At 41.7% G+C, this 26,540-nt stretch overlaps 1 protein-coding gene across 1 annotated transcript in view; it reads right to left on the bottom strand.

Moving 5' to 3' along the window:
• TLK1 (tousled like kinase 1) overlaps positions 1–22,295 on the bottom strand; it is a 70,649-nt gene extending 48,354 nt beyond the window's left edge. Inside the window, exon 1 of the mRNA XM_082312791.1 lies at positions 22,015–22,295. Within this exon, the coding sequence (XP_082168917.1) occupies positions 22,015–22,165 (151 nt within the window). The 5' untranslated portion in view covers positions 22,166–22,295. The remainder of the gene's footprint in view (positions 1–22,014) is intronic.
• Positions 22,296–26,540: the final 4,245 nt, after the last annotated feature.

The following is a 26,540-nucleotide window of genomic DNA, read 5'->3' as shown; positions in this document are numbered from 1 at the left end:
TCATGGCATTCAGTGTAACCAATTATACCATATTCTACCTCAGCAAAACAGAGATGTAAGAAATCAGAGGATTCTCCATGGCAGTTTGAATTTTTCAGAACTGGTGACCAGAAAATAATAAAGTGCAACTATACCTGTACTCCAAGGCCCCATACCTCCAAATAAACAAATACTTGCAAAAGATCCAGTTATTTAACCAAATACTTGCTCATACCTCAATAAAACTGACATTTTTAGGAGAAAAAGTTTAGCAGAGAGTTGCAACTACAAGTCTTCACCTGCTAAAACTGGATCTTTTGGGATACATGCGTACTACGATCTCTATCTTGAACACTGCTAGACTACAGAGCAGTGTTGCAGACCCGAACACAAAGGCTTGACAGATCAGACATGTTTTTCTTTTCCACTAAATATGGAATCAAGCTCCAAGACTCAATCTTTATCTTCGACTCTCTTATTACCCTGAATGGACTCTTGTTATCTGGCAATCAATTACAGCTTCAAGATGAAAAAAAGATCAACAACTTCACACATTGTCAGCTTTCTACAATGACGATAAAGTTCATTATGCAGAAGCCAGATTCCTCTTAGAACAACCCTCCAGATTAGACTGAGGCCCCCTTCTCCTGAATTCAAGGCCAGCACAAACCACCTTTCACTTAAGTGAAAGGCATACTGGTTTGGTCTGGTTTCTTTAACGGACTTATATACATATAGCATTTAATGGCAAAGCAAAATACTTCACCACAGAGACCTATCTATTGAAGAGAAGATGACAACCCAAACATAAATCAAATTTCCTAATGTGCTCCTAGTAGGCACTCAGATTTTATGGTAACACACATGGTATGAGAATTATGTCCAACATATTTTTAGGAACACTTCACATTAACATTGATAATATAACCACCGCATAAGTCTCTTCACTGACAGTAGCATCTTGTAGATTAGTAAAGCTAACTAATATCCAGCTAAAAGGGTGAGGGGTGGGAAAAGAAAGGAGGGGGAGGAAGGTACACATTTCAAATGGCAAGAAAAGCAGCCTGGAAAGCAGCTCCACCCCCACCCCCCCTTTTTTTTTTTTCCCTTTTTTTTTTTTTTTTCATGTCGTCCCCCTCCCCAATCTTTGAAGTTGTGAACACCAGACTTTAAGCATGGTCACCATTCCACATATAAAACCCACTGTTTAACAGCATTGCAATGCAATCCCTAAAGTCTTTAAGTAGCTGTTTATTTCAATTTGGAATATCCTAAATATGCATTTATCCCATTATGTTGATGCTGTAATAATTTAACTTCATAACAATTGAGTATGAAAGCTCTTGTCATTCTAGAATACACGTGTACCAGCAGATAAAAGGAAAGCTTTAAAATATCAAATGCAAAACAGACTACAGAAAATTAGTAAAAATACAGATTTTTAAATCCTTAAGCAGTCTCCTAAAAAAAAAAAAAAAAAAAAAAACCCACCCAACTACTTTTCTTCTTTCACCAACATGAAGATATATCTTGTCTCTGCATCCACATGTATTTCCTTTTAAGTGAGCTTGTCTCATTTGGAAAAAAAAAACAAACCAAAACAAAACAAACAAAACCAAACAAACCACCACAACAAAAACAAACTATGTACTCAGCTTCATTCTTCTCTCTTACCTTTCTTAAACTGGACTTTCCTTATTGCAGAACAAATCAGAAAGGACTTTTTCATTCTCCAGGAAAATAAGGTAATGAAGCTAACATCTTTGCCTCCAAGAAAACAAACTATTTGGTAGCAAACTATTTTGTAGTTAGGTATAACACTAGCAAGTCATTGTCACGTTGATCAAGGTCTCTTCCTATTAATAGTAAAACTTTCTATTTATTACAGCTTATACTTTATATATGCTTCAGTATCTTATATAGCCAATGGGGAATAAAGCAACCCAGAACAAGTTGTTGAAGGAACACACAGAGCTCTAAAATACAAGTCTAATCAAGTGAAAAAGCAAGGCAAACCAAAATACAGTAAGATATCAAACTATATGGAATGAATGCAAATTCCTTGATTTTTAAATTGGAAAAAATGACACCTGTTCCATTTAAAATAGAACATTTGGGCTATGAGATTGAGAAACTAATAAAAAAACCACACAAAGTTGACCTGTGCTGCTAAACCATGTCTTTAACAGCCTTTCTTCCACAGCGTGTTTTGGGGAATCACAGAAAACAGAATTGGAAACAGCCTTGAAAACTACTAATGTGCTAAGAAAACAAGTTGAGATGCTAGTATGATGGCATAAAGCCAAGCAGCAGTAATTTGAGAAGAATTCAATTCTAAGATAACAGCAAAAACACAGCCCGCCCTTAACAGAAGGCTTTGAAGTGCATCACCATCCAACGTGAATCACAATCCTGAGGCCACAGCCATTCAGTACTGCCGCCTCAGAAGTCAAGAAGGTCCCACTGCAACTAAATCAGCAGTCAGTAAGGCAGACAGCAAGATAACAATCTCTGAGATTTAAAATAAAACAAACAAACAAAATCCCAGAACTATATTTACCTCCTAACAACAGCTACATAACCAAAACCTACATGAGACCATTTACCAAGATCCCAGGGTTCCAACTCTTCCAAAATTCTTAACAGAAAAACAACAAACAGCTACGGATTACCCATGACAAACTTTAAACTGGGAATTTAGAAATGCTTATTATCATTGGCTTTCCACACAAGAGGACTAACTTCTTTTACAGAGGACTATGTAGCTACTATAACCTCCAAACAACGGATGACATGAAAAAGTACAGGGTACCACATTAGAGTTTAAAACCTTTGCTGTAGGTGAAGTCAAACAGCAGAAACAGGTGCAAAAGGAGGAATAATACGGGAAAAATATAAGTGAAACTAGCTGTTTGAAAAGATCTTAAGTGATAACAAATTCCTAATGAGAGAGACATATTTCTAAGCCCAGGGTCAGAAAAGAACAGAATCCATTTAATTAATCAAGAGTCTTTTTAAATGCACAGTGACAACGCAATATTTCTCAGTTCCTAAGCCAGTAACACTGAAGCACACAACACAAAAATAAGTATAAAAAAAGTATTTCTCACTGAAGTTATCTTCTCTATTTAGGCACTTCTGCCTCCTAATACAGACCCTATCACCACTAAGGTGCCTAGGTGAATTTAAAATGCTTTTCTTAATAATCTAAAGAGAACTTGTATTCCACAAACTGATCCTTTTAAAATTACAAGACTGTGTCCAAAAGAATGGGCAAAGGGATGCAGGCAAGTGAAAGGTGACTACTGTTTATGGGAGGCTGGAAAGCGAAAGAAAGGGAAAAAGCTGGATAAATTAGCAGGCAGACAGATCAGGCTTTAGTCTACAGAAAACCCGTGGGAGAGAAATAATACAACTGTCCAATTTTGGCCTAAAAAAACACAACTATGGTAAATTTAACAAATTATAAGAAAAAAAATCTTCCCAATAAACATCAGAAGACAGCAGTTTTTGACAGATATGAGTTGAAAATCCACTTCCAAAGTGCTTTTATAAAATGTGTGTCTGCTGATTGCAGTTGTACAATTGTTGGATGCAAACTTGTTAAAATATAAAGTAGAGAAAATAAGGTTTTTCTGATGGGAAGGGGAAAAAATCCAAACACAACAACTTCTGACCAATTTCCCATGAACTAAGGAGCTGATGAGGAAGAGCCCTTTGGTTAAGTTGTTGGGTTACCTGGACTCTACCATTCCACATTAATTCTTCTGGTCCTGAAAAACAGGAAAATATTCCCTGTGTCCCTCCTTTCCCCAAGATGCAGCCTGCTTCTTTTTGGAAGTCTTTTTCGAAGTTTTTTTCAAATGACCGTAGTTCACTTTTTAAAAATATTGTTTAAAGGTTGTATATATCACTTTTCCCAACAGTCCCAACAGTCCAGAAATTTGACCTAAAACAAAGAAAACTCTGGCTGCTGGATAGATAAGTAATTTTCTGCAAATCATTCTACAACAGAAATCAATTCTTTAATGCTAAAAAAATTGTAATGATCTTTAGACTTCATCTCTATGCTGCCAGTTTTTGGATTTCAACTGTCTGGCCAACAACCTGGAAAGGAAAAGTGAATTACAGAGAAACATGTTCCTGAGGGAACCTCTGCTAGCGCCTTGAAGAAAGACTCATGAATAAACCACTTGGGCCAACTCCAGATCAGCTAGGAGACATCTGTGGGTAACAATTTAAAAATGTTTAATTCTCTCCGCCTTTCAGCTAGGCGCCCTGTTCTAAGGATCCCTTGGCCATTATGTGTCTCATCAGATGGCTGTAGGCAGCAGAGGCAGAGATGAATTTACAAGTTGCTTACCAATGCCTTTATTTGGCCACAAACCAACAACATATACTCATGCGTGTGGGTATATGCCACAAGGATGGGAACTCAGAATGGCTCATTCAGAGCTCAGGGAGTGATTCACACAACAGAGAGAACAATAGCTCCCCAAGGGTCTATTCTATTGTAATTCGGGCTGAACCAAGCATGCAACTATGTCCGAGGCAAGCCTGTGATGCCTTGTTTCTGACAAGTCCCTCTACCAATCCTGCCCCTTGGAAGTACAACTGAATTGCCTGAAAGCCACACATGGCTCAAAAGCAATGCACTGGCCTCCTGAAGCAACCAACAGCTCGTATTTCTGCGTGACAGTATTTTCCCTACATATTGCATGAAAGTAATTGCACTTTCCTTCAACGTCACAGATAACGAACCTATTGCAGAGGTGTAAGCACAACCGCTTTGAGGCGCAGCACAGTACCTATGAAAGATAAGCACTAATGTAGGCAATAGAAAGACTTGAAAACAAAGAAGAAACCCAACTGACTGAGCACCTTTAAAAATTACATCCCAAACCTTTAAAGTGATAACGTGCATGTCTATGGAAGCTTTCAAGACTGAAGTCTAATAATTAATGGTGATGGGTCTGAAAGCTACTGAAGCTTTTTTGCAGTATTCACTGAAACAATGTGTTTCATTCCACGGCATGCTGTGTCTCATTCCAATCCTGTTCATTATTCAGAAAACAAGAGTCAACATTTAGTTTTATTTGGCATGTGAATCCTTGTAACAGGTGGGGTTTTAGCCAGACTTTTCTTTATGCTAGCTTCTTCTGAAGGAATTCTTCACAAATCAATTTTTTCCCATCTTGCCCCAGAAATTACTATGCCATTATATTTGCAGTGGTTTTTCCCATATTAATGATAGGAGTTGGCAAGTATAGAATAATTAATAAAGAGAAGATAAGGTACAACATAGAACATCCAACATTGCATCTACCTGTCATCCATTTCCCAAACTTCTAATACGTGCACCGTGTACAGGAAGCGTTAGCATAGCAAATACTGCTATGAGCAACAGAACCACGGCAAGGTCCTTCCTGAGTCTGTTGAACAATGTTTAGTGTGATGAATGAAGGGAGAAAGAACAACTGAAAGAACATACATTATATTACTAGTATCTTGAAAGCTTTTTATCTTGGAATTGCCACCCCTTAACAGCAGTAAGGAGGCTACATTTTGAAGACTGGTATCACTGTATTTTGTCCTCTGTTCCCACACACTTTAACTAGACAAAAACTGAATTCAACACATCAGTTCATGGGCATAGTAACAGAAACAGCTGCTGTGCCCACACAGCAGAACAGTCCATTTGGAGGAAGAATTGCCCACAACCAAAATCCCTCTCCATGTCCAATAATCCCTTCTAGGCTCCTAAAAACAATATTGAGTTAGGTAAGATCAGAGTGTATTTCCTACGTTGAAATCCCAAACTGCAAGCTCTTTCCCCACCATGAGAGCCCTCCTGTATCAATCAAACAGAAAAGCCACTACAAAAAATACTCCACGGAAAAGTAGTGTCAGTCAATAATACCCCTTCTGGAAACATCCTACTTAAAAGGACTTATTCTGAACTCATACAACTAAGAACTTAAATAATAAAAAATTTGCTAAAAACGTATTTCCTGAGTTGTTTGCTACAATACCATATGCAGAACGAGTCTGACAAAGAAGTCAACACTCTGAACATATACAAACTAGATGGGTGATATCCTGAATACGTTGGTTACAAAGAATGCTATCCATTCCTTTGAAACTTGTCGCTATGTAATCCGAAGTGTCATATTTTCCTGCTCTTTTAAAAACCTGGATTAGTCACTTGCAATTGTTCTCTAGGTTATTCTGAACTGCCGAGAGCTATCAAAGAGCGGGTTCTGATTTGGCAGAAGGATTTTGGTGGCTTTTCAACACCACCAACTTCTACCATTTAATAGCGAACTGGCAGAGCCAGAGTGTTTCAAAGAAACAAGAAGGTCTGTTAACATAGTCTTCACTGACCATTTTGCACTCTTCACAGCTGAAGACAGTGATGCCCGAGAGCAGGTTTATTGACTAGTTGACTCTCACTGTCTAAAGAACTGCTCTAAGCATTTAGTCCATTTAGAACAAATGTATAGATACTGAAAAACAAATGTATCTTCAGTAAAACTCTTTTTTAATGACAGCATCTGATTTGAACATCTGCTACAGTGACGGAATAATCAGAGATACAAAGCACTCATTTAAAGTGCTTTTAATAAAGTTTTGTTCAAGACAACTGTCAGTTTTGGCAGCAGCTGGGTAGCCAACTAATACATGCCTCCTGATGTTTCTTGTCATCTCTGACCACTATAGTCTGTGCCTGCATAAATGTGATACTAACCTCTCTAAAGTCTCCCATAAAGCATTGAACAATCACATCTAGATTCCACGCAGCTTTCTGCTGGAAAGGGAAGATTCATTACACAGTTGTAAGGCCAAAAGCAGTAACTTTTCTTTCTTCAGAGTTAAGAACAATGTTCTGGTTAAGGAAAAAATACACTGGTTTATGTTGGTATTCTACCAAGTTAGAAGAAAGATTAGAAGAATATATGATGGCACCCCTTTGGGTTGCTTTAGTCTACTGGAGATCCTCCGTCAATCAAAAGTAAAAAAGTCCTTGTTAGTGTCCCATAGGGCAGTATCAGTTTTGCGGTATTACACTGTACTACTACTACGATCAATAAAAAAATATACGATACACAGACAAGAAGTTTATGCTTACAATCCTCCTACAAGGTAGGAAAAGCCTATTTATATTTTACAGAAAACACCTAACGTCTTGGCCAAAGTTACGTGAGACATCTGTGGCAGGAACACTAAAGGACTGCCTTCCTACGTAGCAAACATCTGCCTTGAACACAACATTATGTCAAGAGAGATAAAAACTAATGCAGCCTGGGCCGCACACATGCAGGTGACGTGCTGCCTGCCTATCTCTACCAGCTCCCTTTTCATCTCTATGTAGAGGAATCTGCAGCAATTACTGTTGCTTCCAGACAGCTCTGTAAAACGTATCCAAACAGAAAGAGAGAAGCAGAATTTGCCCATTTCAGCTTCATTTGCTGCAAAACCAGCTGCTCCCTGTCCCCTTGGGGAAGAGGCAGCAAGCAGGGAGAAGCACACTCCAAGTTCATGGGTCACTTGTTGGTGATGCAAACTAACAGGTCACAAGATAACACCAGTTTTGTGATACTCTCAAAAAGTGCATCACACTGAACAACAGCTCACCACTTTCCATCCCTCTATCTATTCCTGTGCTGAAAAGGACTAAAAGCCTGGAGCAGTCCTGAAGAAGAAACATCTACCTAGAGAAATACCAGAAAGCACAGCAAATTTAATTTGCTGCATTCAGTTATAAGGAAACAAACCGGGAGCTCTAAACACTCGAGTCCATGAAATGGCTGTTCTGCAAGAATTTAAAATGGCACGGGCCTTTTGCATATATCAAAAATAAACAGTAGTTTCTGCTATCTAAGGAAGGAGTGAAAAGGAAGTTAAAAGCAGAGGTCACCTACCGAGCAGGAAGAGAGCAGGCAATGCCCCTTCCCACGGGGTTTTTGGTTCTCACCCTCACTCCTCAGAAAAAGTAAACCACGAAGGAACAAATATAAATTGTGCACCGCCTCCCCCAGTAAATTTGTCTGGAAGTTACCTATAGGGTAGAAAGGCAGTGCAAACCCCCCCAATTTCACAGAATAAATTTATCTTTATTTCCTCAGTTATAATACCAGTCATTTGGTATTTGAAAGCTGTGTTTGTGTCAATAGGAGTGTGTTTCAGTTGTTAATTCCCTGAACTTCCTAATCCCCTTACTTCTGTAGCTCCTACTGCCATTCCTGCCCTCATGATCTTCAACATCTCCCCAGCGCTGACAGCCCACTGACCCTCGAGGCTGAGGCAAGTGCTCTGCTCCCTGGAGCACACAGGACATAACTCAACCTATATTGTTCCCGCCATTACGTGGTGAGGAACATGCTACAAGTAAGAAATTAAACAAAAAATCCTCAGTCTTTCCAAACATGTTAATCTATTTGAATCATAACATCGTGATCGACTAGAACTTCAACCCCCATATACTTACGTAAGAGGCCACAGTTTAACATCAAACACGTAAAAAAGCTTATTACACCTCTAAGATTAAACTGGGACAGTAAATTCACCTCTAACTGTAACCGCAAGACTCATGAACTATTTTGGCTTTTGAACTACACCACTTTAAGGAAAAAAAAAAAGGTATTAACCTCAAATAACACTGTCAATTTCCTCCTTTCAAAATACTTGTATGGCGCACACAGCATAGAAAATACTAAAAACTGAAACAAATAAAAAAAAAATACATTAAGAGATTTAGACTGCAGAATCACAGGCTTTGTGAGAAACCACCACAGCACCACGCAGATCATGCAATGGGGACCCTGCCCCCTGCGCTGAGTAGGGCCATGCTACCTGTGAGATGGCTCACTATTTTTCTCCTGTAGGCACCCTGTCTAGAGGCTAGGTGGTGCTCAAAGAATCAGGCAACTAGATACTGTTCCTTAGGTTTTTGTGGTTTGGTTTTTTTTTTGTTTGTTTGTTTCGTTTGTTTTTTTTTTTTAAATTTACAACTCATCCAGCAGCCTCTGAACTGACAAGACAACCCAAGCTTCGCCAAATAGGGGAAGAAACTCATTTCCTCCAAGTCCCTTGTAAAGAGGAGCCTCTCGGAATACGGCTCTAAATAGATAAATTACAGAGCTGACATGTTAATGACTACACCTACGTTTTCCTAGGACCTTGCAGCATTGCTCCCATTCTACAGATAGGGAAAAATGAGACTTGTATGAAATCACACATGAATCAGTGAAAAATCAAGTTTAAGGCTAAGGGGAAAAAAATATTTTAAACTTTGTACTCATCCTTCTTACAGCACAGCTACAAAGCCTGTTGATACCAACAGTACACATTAAATTTAGTTGCAACTTTGTGTACTGAACATTTTTAAAAATTCAGCACCCACCCAGTTCACAGACAAAGAAACATCCTATGTAATCATCTGTCAAAAATTCAGTTTCAGTATTGCTCAGCATTATCATTAAACAAATCTGCATTACAGCCGTTTCTCCTATCCAGCACTCATCGTCTAATTTTAAACCAGCCTTCTTTTCTGCTATACTATCACTTTTATTCAAGTTTTAGAAGAAAAAAAGAAGGAATTCTCATTTCTTTCAACACAGTCCCTTCCTGAGAACGGCCCATCTTGCAGGCTGAGCGAAGAACAGACTTCATGGAACAAAGTCTGTGATCACGTGAATAAAATTTCATAATATAAACGCAGTTATAGCCCTGAGGGCAACCAGAAATTAGGAAAGGGCAGAGTTATAAGTCTTTGATATTGCAAATGTAAAAAAAATAAGTATTTTCAGGTATATATTCAAAACATATTTCAAGACACCAGTAAAAATACTTATGTGCAATTAACACCATCCACCACGTAGAAGCACCTGAACACCCAGCTGCATAGTACTTGTTGCCCTACAAAACTAACCACATTTCTTCTTAGTTAAAGGATAAGGACGCTACACTGGCTTCTGTGGACCACTACAGCCATAACTTAAGCAAAAACAAGTGTGATCCAAGTTCTCTTCCCCAACTGACAGGAGATAAAGCAGGACTTCTCCTTAAAATAGCTCACACCAGAGGCAGGGGAGGACCATGAAATTCCTTGGATGGCTGAAGTGGGCTTCCCAGAGCTGACTTGCTACAGCTGATCTGACAGAGACAGAACAGACAGTGCTACCAGGAGGTAGCAGCACACCTTACCAACAGCTGACAAATCGGGATGCGTTTCACCTGGCGTACATTTAGCACAACTGCTTCCACACTCCTGACTTTGGGGGTAACTAACCACCAAGCTAACCACATGGGAGATTTTTTAAAACTGAATAAATCTATCACCAAATCTATGATGGACTTAGAGAGGATCCAGAACCGAGCCAGGCTTACCTCCACCAGTTAGAAAAGGCAGACAGTCCAAATGAGACCAGTGCCTGTACAGTCAGACAAGGCTAAAGGCCTGTCGAGTCTCCAGATGTGCGGGGGCACCCGCCACAGGCGCCACACGCCCTCCCCCAGCCCGCTGCTTCAGCGGGCCACCTCAGTGACGAAAAGGACAACTGGAATTTAAGAACTAGTAAAAACAACTGAATAAAAACACATCAGGAAGGAGAAAGTTTCCCCATCAGCAGTTCCCAGGGATAAAAAAAAAAACAAACAGGTAGAGTTGGAGACTGCCTTCCTCGCCCTGCCTGTGCCCAGGGGCACCACGGCCGCAGTGGGGCCGACCCACGCTACGTGGCCCCAGAAGTGGCAGCTGCGGCGGCTGCAGGTACCGCGCTGCCACAGTTAACATGCACATGCGATAAAGTCTATACACGGGAAAACTTCTAAATATAAGGTGGCAAATGCAAACACAAATGACCCAGGTTTTGGTGTAACTGTTAGGAAAAAAATCAGTTTAGTCTCTAATGAAACCCTTTTACATCCCTAACAGCTAGTCACGCTACCTACTCTGGTAGTTACCTGAATCACTAATTCACTATTTGCATTTACTGCTTTCACGTAACAAAATATTGTTCTGCGAGTATAACATGTTAACATGATTATTTACCAAATGAGAGAACTTGTACTAAAAATGTCTTATTTTGCTAGAAATAAACTTTTCCGCTCAGTGTCTTTGGATCATTCACACAACAAACCCAATAGATTTCAATGACTCAACAAACCTAGCAAAAAGCAATTGCAATAACCTGTCTTGACTTAAACCTAAAAAACATGAGGAATTTCCATTACTAAAGACTGAAAAAATACTAACAAAATCTGTTATTTCCCAAAAATCCCTTATTTGGACCTTTATCCATGACAATCTTAAAACTGGATTTCACCTTTTCTCAAGTGGTAACTGGTGGTCAAGCAGAATTTTGACACCCACGATAAACCAACATTCCTCTCCAGTCTTTCTAGACACAGGCACCTGCGGCTGCAAACTCCTAACTGCACCAAGCACTCACCATTGCTGCCGGCTCTATAGCGGGAGAGCTGCCACGTTGCGACGCGATGCGGGACACGAGAGGACAGGCTCCCGGCTACCTCCTTGCAAAAGCGTGTCACCGAGCGCACCGCCAGCCGAGCGCGGGCAGTCGATGCTTGAACGTCTGGAAGGTTCCTGCTTCTACCGCATCGACCCACTCCCTTTATCAAAGGCTACCCTCCCTCCAGAAAAACCGACAGCATGCGCAAATGAAAGCTGAGCAGGGGGACCACGATTTGAGGAGGAAAATGACAGTTTAGAGAAGCACAGGGGAAGCAGAGGAGCAGGACAAGACCGGAGGTCACCCCTGTGGCCCAGCACCGCTCAGGAAGGGAAAGCGGCAGCGGGAGGAGGCAGGCCGAGGGACCTGGTCTAGCAGAGAGCACACACCCCACCTGGAGAGCCATAGGGATGGTGGCACACCGCAAATTCTGCAGCTTCTGACAGTCACTGGTACCGCTGCCTCATCACTCGCTTCCCTTAGAAAGATGGGATTTCAAAGCCGCAAGAACAACAACAAGAAGTAAAAATAGCAGGTTCTCTATCTCTCTCCCCCCCTTTTTTTTTTGTATGAACAAACTTGAAGAAAAAGAGAGATTTAAGGAAAACAGCAGGAAGGTGGTGTCAGACGCTGGCAGAGACTGGTGCCTGTTGTTTGCACTTCTCTAGAAGAGAAAAACAAGTGAAAGGCTCGGAGAGAACAGCACGTCGAGATTTAGCCAGGAGAACAAATCAGGTCAACTTTCAATCACACGACATGGGGGGGGTGGGGGGTGGGGGTGGGGAATCACTATTAAGGTCATTTACTGGAAATTATTTTGTTGTCATAGCTTCAATATTTCATTCCCAAATTATGATATATGTTGCAAGTATAATAAATAGGGAGAAAAATACAAGAAACATAATATTAATACACAACTAGACTCTGCTTTTTTGTGAATTCTACATGTTTCTATTCTTCTGTTTAAAACTGAACAGCAATATAAAAAGCTCAAACTCAAGATATGGCAAAACTAGCACAATTAATCTAGCAGCCAAATTTTGTATCATCTGCAATACTCATCAGCAGGCTTAACAAAATTACATATTTGGAAAAATGAAACAAGTTTTTAAGAAGTATGTAACGAGAGACAACAGGAATTTAGAACATTTTTACTAAAAAGCAGCTGAAGTTTTTGCGTAAGCTTAGCTTGTTTATGAGACTGCTGTGGGGGATGGAGGGTCCTAACAACAACAACATTAGTATTCCTAATGACTAAACAGCTCATCAAGACTTCACACACACATTTTGTGTATATATAAAAGTGTGTACATGCGCAATATATAAAATTGCCTCTTCCTTAATACTAATCACTTGGATGTTCTGGATGTGACAGCACGTATCAAGCAAGGGACAAAAAAAAAAAAAAAACAAAACAAAAAACCAAAAACTCTATGGATGCAGAATACAAAATACCATCTAACAAGGAAGCAAAGACCATGATGTTTGCCTTTCATAGTTTGAATACTGGTGTTACCCCTCTTAGGCATTATTAGTATCACAATCATTTAATAATACAATTTAATTAGAAAGAGGTAATATACAATCTGATTATATAAGTAGAGGTAAATTAAATAGGCAATGAACTTCACAAAAAGCAATCACATACTGAGGCAATAACATGCACAGCAAAAAGTACTTTTTGTATCTCATTTAAAAATTCTAAACCTGCATCTTCAGAAATTACATCTATTTGTATCCTATAGTAACTTTAAAATATGAAAATCCCACTCTTCATAATGGCCCTTCATAATACTAAATGCAAAGGTACTATAACAAGAATTACTCCACTTTATTCAAAGTTAAAGCTTGTAGAAAACTTGCAAGATAGCCCTTTACCATAGTTCAGTTCTGTGAATAAAACTACCAAAACTAAAGTGCAACACTAATAATCAAAAAGTTTCTACAACATGTATCAAAGACAGCAACCACTCCCAAACAACAGCCAGCTCAAGGAACAACTGACTTACAAAAGAAACAAACAAAAAACCTAGTGACTAATACTGATAAACCTACTCTTAATAATCTATAATCACCACTACCACAACTAGAATAAAAAAAATTACTTTATAAAGATAATCACACCACCTAGACCACCACCACTCTTCTCACCACAGTGTAATTTCTCACCTGGCTGGTGAAGGGAACACACCGGTGGGAGGAAAGAGCTGGGAAAGGGAAGCAGGACACTTTTCTGGATATGCCTTAGCAATAACAAAGGACTTTTACTTTGAAAAGTTTCAAAACTTCTGTTAGAAGTTGTATTAAAAGATGTAATGGAACTGTTAAAAACAGATCATTATCCATCAAGGCTAAAAGAATTTGCCAACAAATCAAGACTCTAGCATAATACCAGCAAAACGTTTTCCTACATAACCTAACATAATATTTGTAAAAGATAAAAAAAACAAAGCTATTTCAAAGTTACTCTATTTTTCACCATACAAACAACATATTTATTAAGAGAACTGGTTTCATTAATCTTATATGTGCAAATACGGTTGGTCTTTACACTGATATCACTTCGAAAAATATAAAGCTTGCTGTAAGCCACCGGTGTCAACTAAAAAAAATTTGTCCTGTCTAAACAAATAAATATATTTAAATTATAATACTGTATATATTAATTTAAAAATACACGTTTCTACTGATGTTAAACAGAATATTATTAATAACGTGTGAATTTTATTGTCAATTGCTTTACAATGAAAATATCAACTTATTAAAGGACACTACTTCTCTCATCACTTTTACTAGGAATAAGCTAAGAAATAGCAAAGATTGCAAGCTCCCTGAGGACCAAAATAGCTATAAAGAGGGTATTAAGGGGAGGAGAAAAATAAAAAAAAAGAAAAAAAAAAAAAAGCATTGGCTGAAGTACAGCTGCAAAATTTAGGACAAAACTGTGGAACCTATGAGAATGCAGCATTGACTAGAAAAAACAATACTTAACAAATACAGCTCTGTAGTTTAGAGGCCTGATTAGCCTAAGCCACAGGAGTGAAAGAAAGAAGTATTAGAAATCCTACTTGTAGCATCATCTGAGTTTGTCTCCATAGAATCAAGAGGTCCAAGAGTTCAGTGGTGGAGAAGAGAAATGGGAAACACCTCTGCTGTTAAAGCTGCGTGACCCCAAGGACATCAGAGACCCGCTGAGTGAAGACTGGGATCTAAATTATATTCTTTCAGACGTACAGGAGTTATGAAAAGCAACTTACATATTTATTTGTATATTTAACATTACTTTCCAAGTTGTTGCCCTTACACATATAGTTCAAAGGTTCTATTAGTTACCAAAAAAATAAAAATTTGCCATCCACCAGAAGCTACAGCTGCAGGACACAGTGCTTGAAGCATCTATATGCTTTGAGCTCAAAGCACAGTCATAAAATAAAATATCTAAAAGGTTAGGTGTATGTGATGTCATACAGTGGATCTTTCTAAAAGCATCAAGATTTCCTGTTATTCCTCAAAAGATATATTTTTCTTCCTTTTCTCTTTATAGGTATAGCTGTATTAGAAGTCCAAAGAAAGGGAACCCAGTACTTGCCAGTCTCCAAGTAATTATGGTTGGGCTTCACTTCCTGTAAAAGGCATTCTGGAGTTTCTTACCACCATCCTCATCTCTTAAACTCCGAAGCACAGAGTGCTTTGTTCTTAAGGACGTTATAAAGAAAGCACTGTGGCCTTTAAGTTTCCACCCACTTAACACCGTGCAGATATGATGAGGCAAGATATATTGCTTAATGCTCCTGCTGCCACCTCTCAGCAAGCAGAGGCGGTCCCAGGGAATACAGACCTTCTCCGTGACGTTGTTTCACGTAAAAGCTCCAGTAAATTAAGTTTCCCATTCCAAAGCAACCAGATTCCCATCACAGTTGTGTCATCATCCAACAGCCCCTAGCTTTGCCTCTAAATCCTTGAAGGACACTTGTCGGCCTCAGAGACTTTCCAGCTAAAGCTAAAAATGCCTTTTGAGCACAGGGCGGATAATTTTTCTTATTTGCGTATTTTAAAAATACGCTCCAGCATTAAAAATGTAATCTAAACTTCGAGTGATAAGAATCTATGGTGAGGTTTAAAGTTTATGATCTATTAAATTCATACAAGAGAAAAATACATTTGAACGATATAAACTTTAATGCTCTGCTGGCAGCCAAACCATCACATCGCTGGAAGCCGCCGTCGAGCCAACCAAATCGGAGCTCTGAAGCACTCGACCGGCTTTCGCCAGCAACCGCTTCTGCCATTTTCGTTTGTTCAACCACTTCAACAGTTGGTTCACTTGGAACTGCTAAAGAGCAACTGACAACTCGGAAAGCAGGACAGCCCGGCTTTCTTTACAAATGATGAACAAGAAGCAACGGTGACTGGATTTGATCTATTAGCTCCAAATCTCGCAAGGCGCGGTGACCAGAAATAACTGACTCATTTCACAAACTACAGACAATTCTACTTAATCTGGTTTAAATGCAAAACACATTTGGATATATTTGTTTCTTCTTATGTATCTAGCACAATTAGGATTCATTTTCTTTAGCTAATACAGTTAGCTAAAAGCTGTCTAAAGCATGGGGAATTATGTTTCTTAAACATTAAGAATCTAAGCTGCATAACTACTTAAATAAATGCATATAGACGCATACCCTCCTGCCTAGCAAGAGGCATGATCAAATTAGACCAATTAGAATCAACTTTTCTTTAGGAAAAATAATTAAGCACAAATGCAAAATAAAATTAAAAACAATTATTTAATCAGGATTTCCTGCTTGCTGATTTAAGTAATGATTAAAATTAGTAATATAATCATTGTGATTTCAGTCAATCCCTCCAGCACGGACCCACCCCCAAAGGCTCGCACGGACCCACCCCCAAAGCCCCAGCCTTCCTCCATCAATCTTCAGCAAGTCAAACCTCACTTAAGCCCTTCTGCTCCCCTCTTCTGGGACTAAGTTTGACTGAGGTCTCTTAAAGCTTACAAGCATTCATGTTCCCACCACCTACCGCATCCTCCCCAGGGAAAGGCTGGTTGCCAGGATTTTCCTGCTGGCATATCCCGGCGGTCTGCTCAGGAATGAAAGAAAGGAGTAAGGCCTCCAGAGAGAAGGTGCCTGGGAAGGAAGCAGACCCTTAGTTTCTGTCCCAAACACAGCATCTCAATAAGGATGGAGTCAAGATGAAGGGAAATGTAGGATCCAAAATACCTTCTGATGCTCATTAACCTCCTCTACTGCTACTGAAGTCAATCCTTAAGTAGTGAACATAAAGTGCAGTACTCGTCCCTTGTCATCTTCAGCAACCATTAGAAGTTTTATACTTGCAAGCCCACCCAAGAAACCAGGCTGTATTATGGTGGTGGTGTATTAAGCCGGCGCTTCTGTTTAACCGCTCTCCAGCGATCACAACTGCAGCACCGGCATTCTCAACAGAAACACTGACTGCTCTTCTTCCTCTACCCACCTTCACTGCCACTCAGAGCAATTTGGCAAAACAAATTTCCCTTTTCCTTTTTTACAGCTGAAACACACCAAGCCAAATAGAAAGAAGTTCATAAAAACAAAGCCTTTCTTACCCACCCCTTGTGTGCTTTTATGTTTTAGGGGAGCTACAGCTTAGGAAATACTCTACTGCATAAACACAATTTACTAACTTCAACATTTTCTTGTGTAAAAAACCTCAGCATGGGGGCAAGAAATTTAGTATGGGAGTAATCTGGACTGGGAGGAAGTACAACTTCAAAACACAACCTTGTATCAAGAACACAGAAAGCATAAGAGATTATTTAAGCCTGTCATATTTCCATAATCTCCATTCTTAAGGTACCAAAATTCTATAGACCTAACTTTGACTGTGATGCACATATATACAGTAGCCTTTCCCAGGAGTCCCAACAGTATTTTGCAACCATTTGCCATTACCAGGCTCCAAGAAAATCCAAAGAAATGTCAAGACTATTTGCAGACCAGAGTTATTACTAATAGGCAAGTTTACTTCAGCCTGCTGAAGAAAAAAAATTTACTTGCTGAAAGAAAAAGCAAACAAGAAAAAAAAACATATGGGGGGAAAAAAATGAGAGAAATAACAAGCTTTTTATTTGAATGAAGATAATAATAAATAAATACAGCCTGTCCTTAAAGATATTGATTCTCTCTCCATTTAAAATGGAATAGGTTAATGGGAAATTCCATTCCAAGCAAGTTAAAACAGAATTAAAACAAAACAATTATCCAAGTACTAATTTGCTCTATTCTCTGCAGCACTTGCCTTTTAGAAAACCAGATTCAAACAAGGGCCCATATTAAAAAAAAGGTCATCTTTTCCCATTTCTCATTTGGGCATGCTATAAAATCTCGTAAGAATTTGGCATAAGCATCAGCTCACTATGAGAACCACATCTGCAACAAAACCAGCAATAATATCACAAACTAGAATCTGTGCATATCAGTGGAACAACATAAAGTCTTACACAACACCTGCTCATGCTACAGCCAGCCTAAATAATCTTTTATGATTGCTGTGCTCATCCCAAGTAAAAATATACCATCATCTCTAAATGCGAACTGTTCCCATTCTTCTCTGCTCCCACATAAACCGGCCAAATCCATAAAATTCTCAATCTACAGCTGAATGATAAAAACCCAACAAACTTACTGAGAACTTACTGGCTAAGGAAATAAAGCAGCTGAGTTTTTACACTACAAGCAAAAAACATTAAAAAACCAACCCTGGAAGTTTTAGTAAGATCAGGTCACTTTCATGTTCATGGACTAATATACCATATGTAGCATATATGACACAACCTGGCATCTAGAAACATTTTCTAGACTGGGAACTTAAGGAGGAAATAAACTGTACCTTTATGCTCTGATGGGCAACTACCATCACATTTTATGTAACAATAAATACAAATAATATACATTTATCAAGTAAAAAAAAAAAAGTCACCAACAAAATTTTCTACACCTACAGCATTAGTTCTTGAAAGAGTGGCAAATACATGCAATGAGTTTATTTACCACTTTGTCATCATACATTAATTTGGGCTCAAATTTGAAAACTGAAATTCACATTCCTGCCGCAGTAATTCAAAGTTCTATTTGGCATTCTGTTTTGCTTTTAGTAAAGTGCTCAAAGCCAACAGCACACACAAAAAATAACTTGCAAAGCATCATGCTTGACTAGCAGACACTGTGGCACTGCCCCCAACCTCAAAAGAGAAGCTATTCCAAGACACTCATATGTTATCTCCCAAAATCTCTTCTGTCTCTCTGCCTTGTCAGCAATGGCCTGAACATCCCCCACCTACAAAACAGTACTTCCTAGCTATGCGCTTTGGTCTTTTCAGTTACACCCATAAAGCAGTCAAAAGTCAAGAAATTTCAACCATGAAGTTGCGTGATTGCAATTATGTGAGCTGTGGCACAGGATTTAGCCACACAATCACATGCTGTATGTAAAATAACACTGCACAACAGTCCTCCTAAATTCCTGACAGCAGCTACTGCAGGGCTCTTGAATAAGTGACCACATATCCCACACATAAGTTACTGGCATGTAAAACAACTGAGAGAACTACAGACATTTACAAGCTATACTGAAATGCAAACAAGAGACAGTTCTGGTACAATAAAAGTGTACAGACGCAATCATACTCAAGTCCACTCCAGCCCTTTCATTTTAAAACCTTAAAACATAATTCAGATCTATACAGCTAAGCCATGATGCCCTTGCAAGTCAAGATATAGAAGATAACATCCAATGAAAAATGTTGCTACAATGCTGTAGTGCATTTCATAAAAGATTATTTTTTTTCTTTAATTTCACCTGTATTTCCCAAGTAGTCCCCTTTTGATACTGACATGGCATTGCATTTTTTTTTTAAATAACTTTGTGCGACAGTTACATATGCCAGAGCTTTTCTTTTTGCTTTCTCCATGTTAGAGCTTCAGAGGATATTTTTAGGACTTCCTAAATCAGGGCGCTGGGGGCTTCTGTTCTTAATAAATCAGAACCTTTAAAAGCCTGTATGAGAGATGTGGGCTCATGCCAAACTTTCACAGTGAATCACGGGTAAGGTCGGATAAACCACAGCACACGTGGTGCACTCAGTGAAGGCCTGCGCATCCGAAGGCACCACGGGCGTAACTGTCACAGAAGCCAACCAAAGGCATCTGAATCCACAAACGAGAAGGCCAGGCCGGGCCACAAGCTCAGCCCAAGCGCCAAATGCACCGTATCTGGAAATATTACCCACTCAAAACCGGCACAGGCATCAGCAGCAACGCAGCTCTGATCCAGTACGGGCCGGCAGCCTCGTGCACTGCTCCAAAGCTCATAAACTCTGTTAACATCACAAGGATCACAAGTTCAGAATCGATCAGAGCACAAACTCCTACAAATATGCTGCACTGCAAACATTACACACTTATTAGTTTGAGCTGACATCATTCTTTCACATATAAAAGCCAACGTCTATGAACATCCTGACGGGTTTATATTTCAGGGCCTATTGCTTTCAGGCAAGATACTTCATTGTAAAACACACATACGTAAAGTAAGGTGTGCTGATAACATCCCATGACCATGAACATAAAATATAAACGCAAGCATGGCCGGCAGCTTATGCTGATTTTCAAAGAGAACCACGTAGTGAGGACGCACAATTATCAGGACCCAAGAACACTGTGCAAATACAGTACATTATAGTACCAAGCAAACACCAGGGTTTTGATTACTCTGTAACCCCTGAATCTGTATTAGAGGATGTAAATTACAGTACCCAGAAAAATCCAACAGCATGAGTCGTAGCAAAGAAAAAAGTAAAAAGCATCATCATCACTGTGTTAAAAATTAATTTCACAGAAGTGTTTTTCATTGTCTAAATAGAGGTACTCAAGGAACACCATTTTTCTTTAAAATAAATAGAGATACAAGTTGTGCTGCAATAATCATTTCAGGCTTGTATGCCAGGTATCTGAAATATATCCAAAAATACCTCACGTATACACTCTACGTGAATATTATATGCACACATATTGATAACAAGTGTTGCAACGCTGAAGAAACCTACTCTCGATAAACTTAAGCTACATATTTGGCCAGTGGTTGTTGTTTTTCTAAGAGCTTCGATTTCCCAGAGAAGACGAGCACAAAATGCCTGCCACTTTACTCAGCATCTTTAACATATACCATAATTCCTTTCCAGGTATTTTCTAGAGCATTTCATGTCAATCTACCTGCAGGAGCGTGTGCAAAAGTGACACAGAGTGATACGAGTCTGACAACTACTGGGGTGGAAAATGGAGAAACACAGACTGCGTTATACGTTTTCAGGATGTCGAATCCCTGTTACCAAGTCCTTACATTGCTTATCAACCAAAAAAAAAAAAAAAAAAAAAAAAAAAGGCAAGCAAGCGAGCAAGCAAGCAGCTACAGGAAGACCTGAAAAACAAAGACTCCCCATTTTCACTATTATTTCTATTTTAAGTTAGCAAGTTTCCTGCTTGGGCGATGACGTTTTGCAGACGCTACAAGAAACGCTACATGGTATTCATTAAACTGGGGCAAATCAAGTAAAATTATACAACTGCTCGGTATGCAAGTATCCGTGTGTAAAAGTTCTCCTCCGCCGCTAACCGGCGTTCAGCAAGTAGTTATTTTAGCTAAAAGCACCCAGCAATTCACTAGCTGTATAACTGCTACATCTTGTGGCAATACATTTCAACGCAAGGAGGAAAACCAGACAATACCCGAAAGGGAATAGCGAAGGGACTTGTTTGCTCATAACCTTCATACAGATATTCCCTGCAAACACCCACAACACCCTGCTGTCGCTGTCGGTGTAACACAAGAGGGGAGGAGCAGGGGAGGGAGGAGAAAAATATTATCATCCAAGGCGTGATGGAGGACAGGAGAAAGTTGCAGTCATTCCGTGGTGGCCGTAAAGCGCCCTGTCACTTCTGGCCGTAAAACCGGCCGCCTTCCCCGCGGGGACGAGCCCTCCGGCGTCGGCCCCTCTCTCCTCCCCACCTCCATGATGCCAAAAGTGCCCGACTCCCTCCATCCAGCAACAACGGCCGCATCCTCCGGCGCCGCACTTTTACTTTGCCGCTGGCGGAGGGGAACCGATTTCGGGGAGGAGGCGGCGAGCGGCCGCCCGAGGAGAGCCGCCGCGGGAGGAGAGGCGAGCGGCGGCGGCGGGCGGACGGCCCGGCAGCGGAGGGAGCGCGGCCGATCCCCCCCCGCGGCCCGGCGGCAGGGGGGGAACAAGGAGGCGCCGCGGCGCTGACGAGCGGCGGCGGGAGAGGCGGGCGGGGGCGGCGGGGCCCCGCTCGCCCAGCGCCCGAGGCTCCCCTCACCGCCACCGGGCCCGGCGCTGACCCCGCGCCGCCGCCGCCGCCGGGGGCACCAGCCTCTCCCGCCGCCGCTCCCCGCCAGCCCGGGACCGGCCTCCGGCGGCGGCTGCCGGCGGCCCCTCCCCGAGGGCCGGGCCCCCCGCGCAGCCCCGCGGCGCGCTGGTTACCTTCCTTGGGCGGCTTGCCGGGCGGCGCGCCGTGGAGCTGGGAGGCCGCCGCCGCCGCCGCGGAGCAGCCCTGCAGGCTCGGTGGGGACGTGGAGAGCCGGGACCAAGATGGCGGCCCCTCCAAACTTCCACTGCTACTTTGGACACTCATCAAGCTACTTTCCTGGAGCCCGGCAGCCGCCGGGGGCGGCGGGGGAGGCGGCGCGGCGGGGGGACACCCAGCGCCGCGCTCATGGCCGGGGGGCCGGCCCGACACCGGCGCGGGGAGGCCGCCGGCGGGGAGCGGGCTCCGGAGGCAGGCGGGGCGCGGGAGAGACGGGGCGCGGGGCCAGCGCAACCTGCCCGCACCTCTGCACTGCGTCGCCGCGGCCGCCGCCGCCGAGCAGCCGCCTGTGTCTGAGGCTAACCTTCCCCGCCGCCGCCGCTGCCGCCGGGGAGGGGAGGGGAGGGCGCAGGCGGGGAGGGGTCATGCGCAAACACGATCGTGAGCCGAGCGAGCGCCGCGCTCCGCCGGCGCCCAGCCGAGCCCAGCCGCGCCGGAGCCGCCCAGGGGCGGCGGGCGGGGAGCGCCGTCCCCCGCGCACGCACCTGCCCCGCGGCCCCGCCGCGGCCTGAGCGCGCCGCCTGCCCCGGGCCGGCCCGCAGCCGCCCGCCGCTGAGCCGCCTCCCCGCGCGGGACCGACCGACCGACCCCCCCCCCCCGCCACCGCCCGCACCTTCCGCGCCGCGGGCGGCGATCCGGCGGCGCCGGAGGGGGCTCCCCCGAGGCCGCGGCGCTTCCCTCCGTCCAGGTCGCCTGGGGGCCGCCGCGCCTTCCCCCGCGCCCCGCCACCATGGCCATGGTGGCGGGGCGCGGGGGAAGGCGCGGCGGCCGCCGCGGGGGGCCAGCCCGGCCCGCGGCTGCGGTGAGTGCGGGCAGCAGCAGCGGGGCTGAACCGGCCGCTTGCCCGCGCGGTGTAGGCGAACGTTGTTTTTGCAGCTTTTCCTCCAGGTCTGCCGCATTTCAAGTGTTTTTCCTTCCCCGAACAGGACGGCTGACAGAAGCTGCTGTCCTGAGGGAGAAGGTGTTGCTCGCCAGCCGTAACCTGCCTCGCTGCAAAGCAGCAGCAGCCACCAGCGGAGCTGAAACTCGGGCCGGAGCCATGTGCCGGGCCCCACCGCCTCTCACCTGCCTCACCCAACAAGCTGAGGCTCCCAGCTGGGCACCAGCCCTCACCTGTGCATCTTTCAAAACGTACTTCTCCGCCTTGAGTTAGACTAAAGCGCAGGCACAGCGGCATTGAAACACAATTTTCAGTTTTTCCTTTCTTAAAACTAACATCGTCTTCACTGAGAATGTGAGATACATGGCAAAGTCAGTTCTGGAGCAAAGCCTTTTAATTTATGAGTGCAACTTTGGTATAATCAAAGTCATTGTCACTTAAAAAAATATCATGGTTTGCAGATACATTGCATTCTGCATATATAAAGAAGTATATTCATCGGCCAGGCATGGCGCTCAGTTTGTGGTTGCTGTGTGGAGACATCCTGGCCATCTACTAACCTACTTTCCCCTCTATTTGAGAATGGCATGAATAGATTACTAATGTGGAGTTGCAGATCTGTGCACAACACAGATATTACCAATTCTCTCTCTTCCTTTTAAAGTGACATCTGTCAAATTATCTAAGATCTTCACCTCCCACAAGTATACAGCATAGCTGCAAGTTTCTTAGCAATTCGGTATTAACTTGAAGTAAAAATTAGTATGTTTACTTGCTAAATAAGTCTGTTCCAGGATGTATATTTAGTAACAGCTATACATTTTTTTGGCAGAGAGAAGTGACCTGATGCTTCATCAAGACTTACTTGTTTTTAAGAACTTGATCCTAGAGAAGACTTCTCAGGCTTTACCTAAGCAAATTACCCCAGGAAATTGCTAGTACTTAGGCATGAAGTAAAACTGCTAGTTCAGTCTGACTGCAATATTAATATTTAGCAGCTGGCACAGAAAATTCTTCGAAGGTTAAAACCAAAACATACTCACAATCCCACAATCCATACGATAGCATTAGTGAACGTGCACCTCATTTCCTGATGAGTACATCCTGCTGCAGCATGCTGGTTTTAAAACCTGCCAAACAATAAGTTAAAAAAAATTCAGTCTCTTTGTTGATACTCATTTGAATCCACTTAATACAAACCCCTGCTACCCTTACAAAAACATACATAAACAAGCATTCTTTCCGCCACTTTTGCTTACAAACTGTTGCCTACAAGTCATTTCACTGATATGGTCGGGACTCGTTTAAATAAAGCATCAGTCGCTTTGACTAAGGGAACAGGATATGAAGAAGAAGATCCCGTTCATTACTTCTTCTATCAGACATGCAGCTTAAATATTATAAAAACACCGAGATGTCTTTTACACTGTCATAAATTAACGCTATGAAAAATAATCAGATCTTTGCAATAGCTCGTCATGTGTTCGAAGGCACCTCGCTGAGGGACCAGGAATGAGTGGGCACATACTGCAGGACTCCCCACCAGAGCACTCGTTAAACACCACGCCTGCTGCTTGGCAGAAATGGGTACCTGCTGCAAAATACAGGTTGGGGTCTACTTTTTGTAATGCAGCAGAGCTGTATCTCTTGTTTTTATGAGCTATGTGTTGATGTAGACTGAAAGCAGAGCATGAATTATATAGATTATCTCCAGATGAGACAGTCTCTATAACTTTAAAAATACATGGAGCTGGTGTATTTCCCCTCTGTAGTTCATAGAAAACCTACTTTCTTAATGTGTTAGAGCTGACACTGATTTTAAGGTATCCCTTTATTTGTAAAGCCACATTGCTTCAGTGTTACCAGTTTAATAGTATCACGGCAGGAGAGAACATCTTCATTAACACCTTTTAGAAATTTCCAAACATATTCTAAAAGACTTCCTTTATTACATAGCATCATAAATGTACATAATGCTTTTCCTTGAATGCCCTGCCTTCGTTTTGCAATAAAACTGTATGGTCCAGTGGCCAGATGGATAACCTCTTTCTCACAATGGTGAGCAGTCAGCTCAGTGACACCCACCCAAAATGTTAAAAACTAAATCCAACTCAAATAGTACTAAATAAGTATTACTCATTCTTCTTTAAAAATATAATAAACATTAGATCTTTTTCTTTGCCTTCTAGTTTTCAGGAGCAGAATAGTCTGCTATCAAGGTTTCCTATGTAAACGCTGCACATCAACATCAGGCATAACTTGAGGCAGCCAATATGGGGAAATCTCCTTTCAGTGGGATTGCACTGGATAATAATGAAGAAGGTGCCACATACCTATCTACAAGGGAAAGCTTGACTCCAAGCGAAGCCTAAGAAAGCTCATTTATTTTTGCTAACTGCTAAGGAAGAGGACCTCAAAATTCAGATCAGAATGGAGAGAAGCGAAATGCCTATGTGCTCTTTTTCTCATGAGACTGTGTCAAATGGAAGTTAGCAAGGTTTATCACAGTAGTAACCCTTGAATCAAGGACACTTGAAGAACAGAAAAGCATCATGAAATTTCATTATTCCAAAGATAAAAAAGCCAAGCAACAAAAATCCTGAAAAACATTAAAACTGTGAGAGCTTTCAACTTTGCCACTGGAATTATTTGTGCAAGAAACTTTTATCACAGTCAGTTCACAATCTACCCCTAAATCTTCAGAAAAGTAAGAGAAGTTAGCTGGCAGACAGTGAAGGAAAGGGCTTAAAGAATTGATGGGCTGCATAGTGAAAATAAGGAAGATTACAGTAGGAACAAGTTTCTGGAGACCTCTGCATTGCATCTATAAAGATAACCGTGCACTCAGGTCAAATGTCAATTTCAAAACTTTTACATACATCCTTTACAGGACAAAGGGGCACCATTTCAAACATTACATGTGGTAAAATCCAGAGTTTATCCCAGATGTTCTTGAGGAAGAATGTGCTATGATTGTGGGACCAATTACAGGGAGATTATCGTTTCTTCCCTATTCTGATACCTTCATCTTCACTGCTCACAGGCACCAAATACACTTTGGTGTCCTCATGAAAAATATGTACTCTATTAACATCAAATAATACATCTTCTTAATAACTGGGTATATGTCTTATCTCTCTTCTTCCCACCAAAATCCATTTGATATTTGCTGGCTTAGGTTTCATGCAAGCAGCAGATACTGTAATACCTGGGAGTAGTGACTGATCAGGTCAGGTAACCGATTATATGCATAACATATGTTTACATATAGGTTCTAAATAAGATGATATTTTAATTATGTCAATAATTAGAAGGAAGACCTCAAATCACAGGACAATTGAAAGAAGTAGAGGTAGAAAAGGAACTTGATTTAGTAGGCTTGTAGTTTGAGGAATGAAAGCCAAGGGTTTCCAGAATTCTGACAAATGACAACATCCTTGGAAAGGTATTAAACTATATACTTCCAAACTTAAATCAGTCCCTGTTACCTAGAGATCAGGAAAATGTCAAGAATCAGAGATCATTAGCGTCTTTACTTCAGAT

Source organism: Platalea leucorodia (assembly GCF_965183815.1).
Source record: "Platalea leucorodia genome assembly, chromosome: 5".
In the NCBI taxonomy this organism is placed as follows: Eukaryota; Metazoa; Chordata; class Aves; order Pelecaniformes; family Threskiornithidae; genus Platalea; species Platalea leucorodia.
The sequence above is the reverse complement of the archived record's forward strand: the minus strand, read 5'-3'. Positions and strand labels throughout refer to the sequence as shown.